The sequence below is a fragment of the Ylistrum balloti genome, unplaced genomic scaffold (assembly GCF_031769215.1).
Source record: "Ylistrum balloti isolate Yb309-2 unplaced genomic scaffold, AGI_CSIRO_Ybal_v1 Utg371104, whole genome shotgun sequence".
In the NCBI taxonomy this organism is placed as follows: domain Eukaryota; kingdom Metazoa; phylum Mollusca; class Bivalvia; order Pectinida; family Pectinidae; genus Ylistrum; species Ylistrum balloti.
In genome coordinates this window covers 562702-575562 of record NW_026782608.1, presented here as the reverse complement: position 1 = coordinate 575562, position 12861 = coordinate 562702, and the positions used below count along the sequence as shown (strand labels likewise).

At 34.0% G+C, this 12861-nt stretch overlaps 1 protein-coding gene across 1 annotated transcript; it reads right to left on the bottom strand.

The window, feature by feature from the left end:
* Positions 1-10247: 10247 nt before the first annotated feature.
* LOC132560725 (uncharacterized) lies at positions 10248-11467 on the bottom strand. The gene is made up of 3 exons (XM_060225402.1): positions 11170-11467; positions 10999-11021; positions 10248-10745 (listed from the first exon to the last, which is right to left on the bottom strand). Exons 1-3 carry the CDS (start codon positions 11465-11467, stop codon positions 10248-10250), a joined length of 819 nt encoding a protein of 272 aa, XP_060081385.1.
* Positions 11468-12861: the final 1394 nt, after the last annotated feature.

The following is a 12861-nucleotide window of genomic DNA, read 5'->3' as shown; positions in this document are numbered from 1 at the left end:
ATAAAATGTGTGGGTACAAGTATTGTAAAATGTGTGGGTACAAGTATCGTAAAATGTGTGAGTATAAGTATCGTAAAATGTGTGGGTACAAGTATTGTAAAATGTGTGGGTACAAGTATCGTAAAATGTGGGGGTACAAGTATCATAAAATGTGTGGGTACAAGTATCGTAAAATGTGTGGGTACAAGTATCGTAAAATGTGTGGGTATAAGTATCGTAAAATGTGTGGTACACTTAAATTGACTTGTACGCCATACATACCTTACACATTCATAAATGTTGAAATACGAACAAGTGAAATAGATTTTGATGAGCCATTCACCGTTAAACATTTTTATTGGACTTCATTGACCTTCGGTCTACTCAAGAATGTTTTTATCGTAATGTTACAAGCCTAAAGACCATTTTTGAAATTGTTGAGATTAATACAATTCTAGGTTATCTGAAGATATTGGTCTGTTCTATAAATTTTGACTTACAATCTTAATCTTTTGTGATAATATAACCATTTAAAATGTTTAGCATTTGTCTTTTACCTTTTAGTTTGTTTGATGTTATTTCCTCTTTGGATCGCTGTATGTTTTACCGTTTGATGGCCCTAATGGCTTTTTTGTGTTGACGGGCCCTTAAGAATGTCGAAATCGAAATGGTTGTATATGATGGTAGATAATAAAGTCATCCGAAGAGAGGGAAATGTTAACACAGGCATACAGATTAGGACAAATAAATGGCTCCAGAATCAGGATTTCTCACAGTTTATAGAAAGACTTGATTACAAAAAATTAGAAAGATAGTGTATTAGTGGAAGGAATCGACCCGTTTTTGAAGGAAACTTGGCCGACGTTCAAAATTTGGAATTTTTCGATGACAGTGTAAAATATCTGTTAAACGTAATCCACGTTTTCTCAAAGATATTTTGTCCGTACCATTGAAAAATAAAGTGGCAAAAACTGTCGTCGATGCATTAAAATCCAAATTTGAACGAGGTTGAAAATCAAGAACAACTCGCTTTGATAAAGGGACGAAGTTCCGGGTTGCTCAAATAAAGAAATACCTGGAAATTGACGACATGTGGGTACATTTTACCCCGAATACCACTTAGGCTAGTCATGCCGAGCACGTAATAGGAGCGCCGAAAAACACATTGTATAGATACTTCACATCCAAACAAATGTATGGATATATTGATATACTACGAGAGCTGGTTTCAATGTACAAAAACAGACTTTATATATCACTGAGTGGCTTGTCTCCTTCTAACGAGAGCTGCTGACATAAAGACGAAATCCGATACATGATATACCTAAAAAAGGGTATGAAATATTAAAAAGGAAAACCATCGTAAAGATTTAGTAAAGGCGATAAAGTACGAATGTCTTAAGTCAAACGAACGTGTCAGAGACATTATCAACAAAACGTTCGTATATCGAAGATATGTGAGGCAAGGTACACCGGTTTATAAATGAATAGGTTATACAAATGAGCGGGGGACCTTTTTAGGAAAAAGAAACGCAAAAGGTGAATGACGATGTCGAGACAAAGTATCCCTTGATAGGGCCACTGTAAAAGGCATTTAATAAAGTATATACACAATCTACTCGTTGGCATATTAATAAAATATCGACAAAGAGTTCTTTAGTAATTTATCAATCTCGAAGACTACGTATGATGTTACAAGATTGCGTTCCTGTCAAGTGTAAAATGGGCCATTAACACCGCAAAATCATACGCTGTGATAACTTTTCCCCGTAACCTGCAATCAAGTAATGATATAATTAATGCTTGCGTAAAAGGAAGGGCAAAATTCATTCCATCGGTATTCATCCAAATGTTTGAATCCTGTAACAGCTTTATATGTAATCAAACATGTTGTTTACTTTGGAATGCTGTGTGGGTGTGAGCTGTGGAACAAATATACAAATATATGTAGGCGTTGTACTGGTCTTCCTAAAAATCCTCCTAGGCAGTGGCTATTCAGTGACATTTAATATGTGGAGCGAAGTGTAAATACACGTAATGAACCCAAGAAACGCTATACTACAATTATACACCAAGCTATTTCTTCAACATTTGGAATTTAGTAGAATTATTTAAATACTCCATATCATGTTATGATAAAACTGTGAGATGCACGATCTGTGAAAAATAGTAACCATAACATGCGGTATTCTATACTAGCATATCAAGGTTTATACCTGTCTGTCTATCCATCTGTCTGTCCGTCTGTCTTTCTGTGTGTCTGTCAAGGTAAGGGAAGTGGAATAAGCCTTACTGAGATTGGTTAACGTTTCTACATTTGAAATGCGAGTAGCGTAGTAATCCTCCCCCCACCCTTTGGCGGTTCCAGTAGGACTTGGTTAGACGTCCATCTCTATATATACGAACCGGTCTCATTAAAGAAGGAACTCTGTAGATGAATCTGGTTATGAGAAAGTCCATTTTTCATTAATCGCCGTACGTATGACATTCTAAGATAAGGGAATAGTTTCTGAAAGACTTGAAAGGTATAGTCAGGTCGACACAGTGAACGTGACAATAAAGATGGTATGGGTGGCCGGCACAATAATACATTGAACTTGATTCCAGTTAATCCTCAAACAAGCTCTGGAATCAAAGTTTCACGTGAGAAAAGTAGTACACCCATGGATGCTGTGTCGGAAAGAGCAAAGGAAGATGTGAAAAGCCGTCAGACAAAAAAGTTCACATTTGCGTATAAATAAGACAACAAAACCCGTTTCGTCAATTTGGCACAGGAAGTAAACCTCAACGTCAACGGGAAGAGCCGTTTGTCTCATCGAAATGCATGTAGGAAATAATAGGAATGCCATTATGTTGTTCTACAACTTATTCGATGTGGCTGAAAAATGGAACCAAATTGAAGGTCTGACGGGCAAATTTGCACCCAACGACCTTGGAGAAGAGATAGCATGAAGCTGGGGTGTCAGGTGAACGTCAGATTGGAAGTGCTAAAACACGAAAGAAATATTAAATCGAATTTATGAATGATCATAAATCAAAGGCTTGATCCGGAAGTACGGTGGTACTGAAAAAAAACTGTAATGGACCACGCAGTGTAAAATAGAAATTTAAATGAATTCCTTATTTAATGTTTATTCAGAATAAAACATGTAGATTAATTCAATATTTTTACGTCTTCTGTTAAACTCGTGTTGCAGGTATCTTTTCACAATACATGAAAAAACAATTAAGACCACTCTCAAGTCCACATGTTTATCACTAATACAATAGCGGCTCACACAACGTTTAAAATCGATTGACTGACTCTAAACTTAGCTGAGCTATATATGTACATAATTCTACACGCTAATTATATACACATAACGTAACGACAAAGTATGACATCATGCTTATAAATTATCGCCGTATATTTGTTTGGAGTTACTTACTTCAGAAGGTTTGGAAGCCTGATCTGTGGAATAAAAAGAAAAGTGATTTAAATTTGTTTCTTTCGTGTAACTAATTAGCAGCATTAAACAATTACACGACTGCACGATGATGACTTGCTCGATAAACAAATTGAGGACAAAAACACTTGCCCATATTTCAATCAATAACATGCTTTATTGATATAAACGAATATGTCATCGCATTTCATTGTCAAATTCAATAATTACCTTCACGAAGTGTTTTAAGGATGTAACCGTAACCGCGCTCAGCAAGAACATCAAAAAACTTGTCTAAGTAGTCTTGTGGTTTGCTGAAAACCACATAAAGAAGAGCTTCCATTTGCTTGCTCTCTGACCTCTTTTCTCTAAAATGTGCACTGTCCTCAATGCTGATAAGAGATCGTTCTATCATAGTATCATTGATGTCTGCGAACCGTATTGTCTTCAACAGCCGCCAGTTGTTCTGCATGACAGACCTCGTTATCTTGGTATCATTCCGTCTGCTTTGGCTCTTCGACATTTCGGCCATTACGTTGAGAGTAGTTTTCACTTCCTTGTCGGCTTAAATAAGTCAATTTTCCAATTATCGTACGTACACACCTCACGTTTTTAAACTACATATATAGTTCACTACGCCAGTCTGTGTTAACTTCGTGTGTGTTAAATGTATCGGGACTTAGAAATGTGAGTAGTAAATGAAGGACGCAATAATTAGACAAACTTTTAACAGTAGTAAGACACCTTTTAAAGGGAACTTTTATGTAGGGCGTCATGATTTGTTAAGACTTGTAACGGTGGGTATATATAGTGCGATTCAGTGCTTCGTAAGGGCTCGTAAAGCAAGGAAAGAGAAGAGAGGGGAAACAACTCTTTTATTTCTCAGTTATCTGACAAAAATTAAACTCTTGATATACATAACCTGGTTTTCTATTATAGTATTTAGCTGTATAGAATATTGTTATTAACTTTTAGTGTTTTTCAAAAGATTCTAAGTTGATCATCTTAAGAGAATATGGTTTACCACAGCAAAACACAGATGTATTCAGACTATGAACAGCTATATGTATTTTTTCCAAACTAAATTCTATTTTAGAAAACCTGATGATCATAATGCAATCGACGAAGTATATAATCACCCTACTTTCTTTTGTCATTCCATTTTAACCACCTGTTCTACCTTTGATTAATGTGATTGTCAAAATGGACAAAATCTTTGCAAGAGCAGCGATTCAATATTTGCATAAGAAGGGTCCAGCGCCAAAGGATATACATACTGATATTGTAGCAACACTAGGAAATGATGTCCCTTTATAGTCTACAGTGAAAAAAGCGGGTGACGAAATTTAATCTTAGCAGACAGAACCTCGTAAATGACGCCCGCCTGCCACTTACTTTTGCAACCACAGAAATGGTCAATAAAGTCTATGGTATTGTTATGTATGACAGGCGAGTTACAGAGTTGTAAAGTGTACATTCAATTCTTAAGGAAGATCATGCAATGAGAAAGCACTCAGCCTGTTGGGTACCAAGAATTCTGACATTTGATCAGAAGCACACCAGACGGACTTTCAGAGACAAATCCTACTAACTTTCTGCAGAGGATGGTGACCATGGATGAAACATGTGTTCACTATTTCACCCCAGAGGCAAGAAAACAGTCTAAAAGAATGGAAGTACCACGGTTCATCCCCGCCAATGACGGGAAAAACTGTTCTATCAGCTCGAAAGGTTATGGCATCGGCCTTCTGGAATGCTAATGGTATTCAAATGATAGATCGTGACCTTTATACAAATCAGAGTATTGTACAAAAGACAAGTGAACATTACAAATGTAGTTAAGTAGTTAAATGAGTATAAACATATCTAGGAGATAAATTAAAATTTGAAACGGAACGAAAATTGCTGGAAAAATTCATTGCGTGAAGGACCGCATTCCTGAGAAAATACGAAACAAAACTTGTAATAAGAAAGAAATTTAAAGGGAAAGAAAAATAACAATAATCCTGATATAGTCTTTACAATTTATTGATATTACTTTCAAAGGATTACACAGTAGGTTAGGAACTTTTAACACGAGTTGACAAGAGGTTCAACATACGTATAAACATTCACATTAACAATGTACATGTAATTTTTATATCAGATGTCATTTAAGGGAGATAACTCTATTTTGTGGTTTTCTGCAAAAGCTGAAAAAAAGATAAGTGTCTGTAAAGAGTTGTCATTAATATACTTATCATCTATTGTCTTACTGGTATTAAGTTAATCCCCTCTTTATGTGAAGAAAGAGAAAGTATTTGGTATTTCAAAGTTGAAAGGTTATTCGTTTTGGAAATACAGAGATGTCAAATATTTGAACAAACATTGCTTTTGTTTTGAAATATATCTTCACCAAGTCGTTTACCCACGACATCTCGCTGCACACAAGAATTGAAATAACTTTAAACAAAAGAAAGATTTACAGGGAAACTCATGAAAAAAGACCAGGGAAGATAAGACAAAGTGTTCCGGAGAGGTAACTGTCTTCTGCTTCATCGACGACACCTGCTATGTCAATCTTGGTCAATCCATGTAAGTAATGTCATGTACCCAATTAAGAAACTGTCAAAAAACAACGGGACTAACAGGTATACTAACGAACATCAAAAACGTCCAACTTCATATTGCAAAAAGAGTGTTTTAGTTTTAGTGTGATCATTGTGACGACAGTAAAACTGCCATGGAATTTTCATAAGCCTGCATCTCTTGAAACCTTATGTTGTGAGTAGGTCAATCGCTTGCCATTTTCGTGATATTTACAAGCTTTAGAATATTGAATCAACTTTTACATACAAATATTATAGGTTCCGGATGCACGGATGTTGCTCTGCAGAAATGAACAATTACAATAAAGAAGTTGAAGTCATCGAGCTTAACAGGTGTTCCTGTTGACTTCGCTTTGGAAAAGGTCGAGGTATGCGGCTAATGTAAGAAAATCTGCCGTGACCTTGATTTCCAACAATGGACATAGTCAATGAATGTCTTGTTAATTAAAGACTAGACATCATCGATATATCTGAAAATGATATTGATGGATTTTTTGAGGATTTTGTGACTAGTTTTGGTAACTCTTCGAAAACGATAAATTCTGCATTACACGAAGAACAAAACCCAAGTCAGTCGAAAGAGGGACAGTTTGCAATAGTCTGTTAGAAGATCTTACCGCCAAACTCGACGAAGATATAGTCAACCAGAAATTCAACAGGAGCTAGCTTGTAGATAGAATCTGCAATAAATCATGTCTAAAAGCTACTTTACTAGGACAGCCAAATAACAAATATTTGAAATGTTTATAGCTGTGCATTGCATGTATAAATATATTTCTTGCGGAAATGGTCTGAATGGAAGTCATAATTAAGGGAGTTTGTTAACATCATAGTTGTCCATATTCCTTGAGAATATCGCTTGTCTTGTCGTCATTTTGATCTTTATTTAAACTTTTCAGAGACGGTCGCGGTAAGTTAAACAATTAATTAATAGATAATAGATAGGAAATAAAATAATCTCTGACGTCATATTGACATCATATAAGACATTATAAGCTTTACTTATGGAAGTTGATACTAAAGCAGCGTCAGTTATAATATCACATGTGTATCAGCTGAGGTATAGAAAAAAAACAACTTATGTGGTTAGAAATTTATACAAATGATATAGGTTAAACTGGAAGAATTTTCTGCTCTTGAGTCTCCTCCAAATACATCACTAGTCCGTAGTTCTCATTTCCCTTCTTTTTTTGATCTGTAATCAAACGATCAGCATTTAGCAACCCGTTAACCATCACATGTCAATCATATCAGGAGCAATGTACAGATATATTTCATTTCAATACTTTACATTATCATAAAAAATATCATTTTGGATAAATTATTAATGCCTGAATAAAAACGACAGAATTTAAAAATAGACGCACTTACAATTTTGGTCTTACGTCGTATTTCTGAAATAGTAAAAAATGCTTGTAAGCTACAAGAAAAAAATTAAATGTAATTTGTTACCACCCTATGCACATGTATATATCAGTATCTTTGTGTGTGTGTGTGTGTGTGTGTGTGTGTGTGTGTGTGTGTGTGTGTGTGTGTGTGTGTGTGTGTGTGTGTGTGTGTGTGTGTGTGTGTGTGTGTGTGTGATAAATACTAAAATCTTAATATTAAACACCTGCATATCAACAGGACATTTTAAAGGAACTTGAGTGAAACCGCTACTACAAAACGGATTTTCCATAAATTCAACTTTCTCTAAGTGCAGCGTTTTAAGTAGCACGGACTTATCTAAGGCGTAAAGTAGTCAGATATATGACAATCACGAAATAGATATCTGTCTTTCTATTATAGATAAGACGACTCTCCCACTGCCGAGAGGTCTAGGTGAGGAAGAACTTTTGTTACCTACCCGGCTTGTCAGCATTTTGATTGATCTTTGAGTTTTCGTGGCTGTTAAAAGAAAATATAAATGTGACATTTAACTTTTAATATCTATTATTTAAAAAGATTTTCAAGACATAAAGTACCATCTTCAATACAGCAATTTCGATTGTTTTTTTTTTGTTTTGTAACGACTTGAAATTATTGGAGAATGAATAACAGAACATTTTCGTTCCCGCTAAGCTAACCATTATAATCAAACATTTTTTTTTCGGTTTCTTTAACATATCGACATATTACATCAAAATTCAAATATAGGTCTTCCTATTTCGTTTTAAAGGAGAACTGATGATAGAAATTATCAAAGCAAGGTTGAAAAGGTAGTATAAAGGCAATAACCAAAGACATCACGTAATGAACGATAGAAAAGGTAGTATAAAGGCAATAACCAAAGACATCACATAATGAACAATACTTAGATGTTACTACTGGATACATTGATTCTATTTTTAAAATGCATTTATCTTTTCTAAGTACTTTTTCGTGGCTGTTAAAAGAAAATATAAATGTGACATTTAACTTTTAATATCTATTATATAAAAATACATTTCTTCTATAAGAACATTTGATTTTTCCACCTTATACACCGCCATACCCTATTTTAACTGAAAGAACAGCTGCTTAATTCGACATTTTTCTACAATGAAACGAACAGCTTTCCACCACACTGTATGATGCACGTGATGATTTCATTTTCCTTTTCAATTTCACTATTGTGAAATTTCCATTGCTGTAAAGCAACATTCCCATCATCTGACATTCACATTTAACAGTTTGATTCGATATTGAAGGGCTCACTATCACGAGAAGTCGTCAACTCTCCGTGTTAATCTTTCTTTTGTTCATATTTTGGCAAAGTTTTATGAATTTCCGACCACGTTGTGTTTTGTTTTAATTCGAAGTTTTGAGTTAGTAATCCGAAATTTTGAGTTTGTGAGTCGAACTCGAAATTTCTACTAACTGACTCAAACATTCAGATTACTAACTCGAAATTTCGAGTTACTAACTCAAAATTTCGAGATGCTAATAATAAAATAAAATACAAAGTGGCGGGATTACGCTTCTGTAGGATTGTGATAATGTTGCCATATTTTTATTTTTTGTTTTTTTTTGTTTTTTAATATCTATATACACTTAGTTTAAGGTTTGCACGAAATGAACTACTCATATACCCCAACTTCATTGCGTTCACTTGAATTATCATATCTTTTGTGTTAGAGAGACTTCACCTGAATGATTTTAAGATCAATGTATGCTAATAAACCAGGATTCTAAATACTACAAATTTATATAAAAAAAGCGGCATTTCATTAGCCAATATTAGAATAATGACAATAAAAGTAATTTCATGATATTGCAGTCAAGAAATACAATTTGATAAAGTTATCGTATTAAAGATCCATATTCAATCTATATATATATATATATTTCTAAGATATTGATAAATAAATTTTAAGGTATTGTCTATACGCATACCCGTCTTTATGTGCGCAAAATGTACATTTTTAAGTACCTTAACTAAGAGAAATAAGTCATTGTATGCATGTAATAGATATTGTAATAAAAGGCATTGTCAAGTATCCGGTATCCACCGTGTGTTACATGTTGTGTAAACAAAGACGGAGACATTTGACACATTTAAGCATGTAACAGAAAAGAAGCACCTTCAATGACAACAAGAGGAAAAATCTAAACATATCACAAAATACAGGTACATACAGAACTTGTGAGGTAAGTAAAGAAATCCTGGTCATTGTAACTAGTTGATATCGTTTCCTAAATCGACTGGGATTCTTTAATCGATATTTTTGACTGAAGTGGGACAGGTATGATATTGTGAAATGTTAACAAGTTATTTGCATTAGAGAGGATCAAACCTGCGAAACCAGGGGACATTTGTTAAACTTTTTCAAGCTTACATCACGTACCTGGTTATATAAAATATGTATATTTACAACTCTTGATTTTATTATTTAACATGCTTGCGCTTAACATTTTTTGTTCAAGTAAACTACATTGTATGCGTCCTTACAAACGAGGTTTTTTGCAAATGTTTGTCCAATGGACTTGTTGTTACAACACAAAACTTTGGGAAAATGCCGATTTGAACCAGTCTGTGACCACCCAATAAGATTACTTTTACTTTAAGGTCATCAGCTAATGTAGGTCAATATCTTCAACTTTAGCAGTATATGATAATTTTTAGCTTAATTCCTCAGAATCCATGCTCATTAAGCAGAAAAACACATAATCTACAATTTTCAAGGAAGCAAATATTTTGAACATTTATTTTTTTAATGTTTTAAAATCCCTTCCTCTAAAAAACTATTATGTAAACAGAATGATATCAGATATTGCATATTTTGATTCCTTCATTTTAGGCAATAATTACCTCCAGCATCCCTATTTGTTTTCGATGGATTTCTTTGATTTCATCTCGAAGTGACTTGTTATCGTGTTCAAGTTTCTTTATTTTCTTCATTGCTATATCCATTTCCCGTATCAAGCGATCATTCTCTCTTTGCAGACCTTTAAATTCTTTATTTGTTTTAACCGTATCTCTCCTTCTTTCTGGTTTTAGGTCAAGTTTTTTCTGTAACTCTTGAAGACAGGATTTTAGTCTTTGTTTTTCTTTTTCCGCCTCTCTCAGCTTTTCCTCATTTTGTCTTAAATCGGTAAGTTTTTCTTCTATGACACTTTCAAAATGCTTCCTTAGTTCCAACATTTGCTCTGACTGATCTCGTTTCAACAGTTTGAATAGATCTTGCATAGCTTTCATTTGTAACTGGTGAAAATTAACTTGCATTTCTTTGATTTCATCAATCAAACTTAAACTTTTCTTGGGAACAACATCTCTGTCGAGTTTAGAGTCTCTCTGTAACGACCAAATTCAACAATTTTAACAAATGTAATTTAGAGAGGGTTAATCTTCTGCTAAAAGCTAAGTACTGTATACGAAGTTCGAATTTATTCATATACACTAAAAAGCGTACGAACGACAGCAAAATTACGTTCCCTTCCCATGCCAATACCAAGATAATGGTATACAGCTGGAAATTCAATGATCTTGCAAATTCTTTTCTAAATATATAAGTGTAGCACATACAATGTCATTGGAAGTTACTTACGTTGGAAGTTTTGGCAGCTTGATCTGTAAAATACGAGAAGAAAGTATACATGTAGCACCACATTTAAATCGTTTCTTATTAGAAAAGAATTGATTAGAATAAAATTCCGTTGTTAAATCGAAAAAATGTGCATGAATAGACCCTGAATTTCAATGTTCCGGAGATCCTTACCTTTAAGTATCTGAACAATGTGGTTGTAGCCTTTTTCAGCAAGAACGGCAAAAAATTTGTCTAAGTAATCTTGTGATTTTTTAAAAACCACATAAAGGAGAGCTTCCATTTGTTGGTGCTCCACTGTCTTTCCTCTAAACTCTCTACTCTCATCAATGCTTATAAGATATCGTTCTATCAAAGTATCAACGATGTCTGTGAATCGTATCTCCTTCAACCTCCCCCAGTTATTTTGCATGACAGATTTCGTTATTTTGACTTCAGTCTGGTCCTTTGGTTTCTTCGATTTTTCGGCCATAACGTTGCTAACTGATTTGATACACGCTAGTTTTAGATATCATGAAATCACATCAGTCAGGTCTATTACGATAATGAAATTTAAATCCCTGTTTCTAAAATGACGAGTCAATCTTAACTGCCGTATTCGTAATCTAGCGTTTATAGCATGTGTGTTTTAGAATAGAACCCCTTATCACTTACTTACCAACCAATGCTGTAAAGAAAAATGCTTAATACAAAGTTAGAGTGTTCTTATCATCAAGTCGACAATGTTTATATGAGAATGCGTATCATTCACGAAACTTTAAACAGGATAGTAAATTATTTTCATTATTCATATAAAATTGACCCCACTTTTGAAACAGGCTTAAATTCTTTTTAGCGTTATAAGAGAACAGGATATATTCCATCACAAAGACGTTTACTGTTTTCTCCGTGTGCTACGTTGTTGAGCAAATGCGACCGTGTATTGATTACTGGGAAGATAAATTACCTTCAGATATTGACTAATCAAAGATACATTTCGTGTAAGAGGACCTTGGTCAGTGCACGTCACGTTCATTCTACGGCCTTTCGCACGGTTTTAAAACATATGAGTTTATATTTCACTCTGTGACATTGTTGGAATGGGTTTTTTTATCTCTATCATTTCCTTTTTCATATTTTCACTTTTAATTAACTGTGATTTCAATAATGATCGACATAATTTATGTTTTTATTATCACAGAAAAAACATTATTTTCTCAATTTCTGTTTAGATTGTTGTATCGACTTGAAATGAAGTCAAAAGGTTTGGACACCAAATATACATGAACCCTAACGATACAAAGCAGTAGTGAAACAATACACTCACTTATTGAATTATTTACTGGACCTTATGTCCGACTGTACGGCGTTTTAGATCAAAAGAATAATGATGAAGATAAGTTTTCGAAGCACTGACTTAAAAATTGAGGAACTCCTTGTATTTTAACAATCTGACAATCTAATAAATATGAAGGTCAGAAAATGAGAACATGTATCTATGATCGAAAGTGTTAAGCCATGTTTTCTTATCATATTATAATGTTTTATCAGAAAATATTTAGATCTATAACGATGAGCTTTGGTACGGGGTGAACAAACTACGACGATTGATCTCTAATTAAAAAAAAAAACACGATTTTTTAATGTGGATGTAAAATTATACAACCAGTAGTTGAGTAGCATTGAGAAACGGATTCGCACCAAATATCAAGGTTAAAATTCAAATGAACGCGAAGTTTCTTTGGAATTGCGTATACGAAATTAAGTAAGAGTTAACAGTGACTCTAAACACAAATTGCAACATGCTTATGATGAATGAATTCAATTTTTTTCATTAACTCTATGTTGTAAAGTCAAATACGATGTTCAATCACGAAACATTTGTGA